The 775-nt window shown below is 73.2% G+C and overlaps 1 protein-coding gene across 1 annotated transcript in view; it reads right to left on the reverse strand.

Annotated features, from left to right (window-relative positions):
- Positions 1 to 6: 6 nt before the first annotated feature.
- The window catches only part of LOC125482452 (serine/threonine-protein kinase 36-like), a gene marked incomplete at its 3' end in the record, with an annotated part of 5,088 nt that continues 4,319 nt past the window's right edge, over positions 7 to 775 (reverse strand). The window contains exon 6 of the mRNA XM_048594528.1: positions 7 to 702. Within this exon, the coding sequence (XP_048450485.1) occupies positions 7 to 702 (696 nt within the window). The remainder of the gene's footprint in view (positions 703 to 775) is intronic.

The raw sequence follows: 775 nt of genomic DNA on the forward strand, positions 1-775 counted from the left end.
GGGGGCGGTGTTGTGGGAGGCGGTGGCGGGGGCAGCGAGCTGCAGGAGCCGCTGGGGGGCGGCACCGCTGAGCAGGAGGCGGCCCAGGGCCGGCCTGGAGGAGCCGGTGCACAGGTTGTGCAGCGCCGAGCAGGCATGGCGCCGGGTGCGGGGGTTGGGGTCTGAGAGCAGGCCCAGGAGGGTGGGTAAGGCCGGGGATAGGGCCCCGGTGCAGACCCCGCTGTAAGCCGCATTACCCACCGCGAAGCAGGCGGCCTCCCTGACCCCGGACTCGGGGTCCCCAAGGAGCGGCAGGACAGCCCCCAGCAGGACAGGCCCGGGATCCGGCCCCAGTAGCAGCCTTGCCGCCAGGCTGCAGGCCCGCCGCCTGAGCCCGGCCTCCGGATGCTGAAGGGCCCGCTCCAGGGTCCCCGCTCCTTCGCCGCCACTGCCCAGGGCCGCGGCCTCGACAAAAGCCCGGTACTGGGCCGAGCAGCGACACACCTGAGCCAGGAGGGCGAGCAGGAGCTCGGCCTGGGCCTCACCGCCAGCTCCGGGCTCCTGCTGCAGCAGCTCCCGCAGATACCGGGCCCAGGCCCCTGGCCGCTCCGACCCGGCCCCCACAAACTGATCCACAAAGGCAGAGCCGCTCAGCGTCAGGCGCCAGAGCAGGCCCAGGGGTATCTCCATCCGGGGACCGGGGAGCCGCTGTCCCAAAGTCAGCTGGACATGGGACAGGCAAGGGGGGGGAGGGATGGAGGAGGTTGAGGTGGTGGGGGAGGAGGTTTGGGGGGGG

This window comes from Rhincodon typus, unplaced genomic scaffold (assembly GCF_021869965.1).
Source record: "Rhincodon typus isolate 14 unplaced genomic scaffold, sRhiTyp1.1 hic_rhity00010552, whole genome shotgun sequence".
Taxonomy (NCBI): domain Eukaryota; kingdom Metazoa; phylum Chordata; class Chondrichthyes; order Orectolobiformes; family Rhincodontidae; genus Rhincodon; species Rhincodon typus.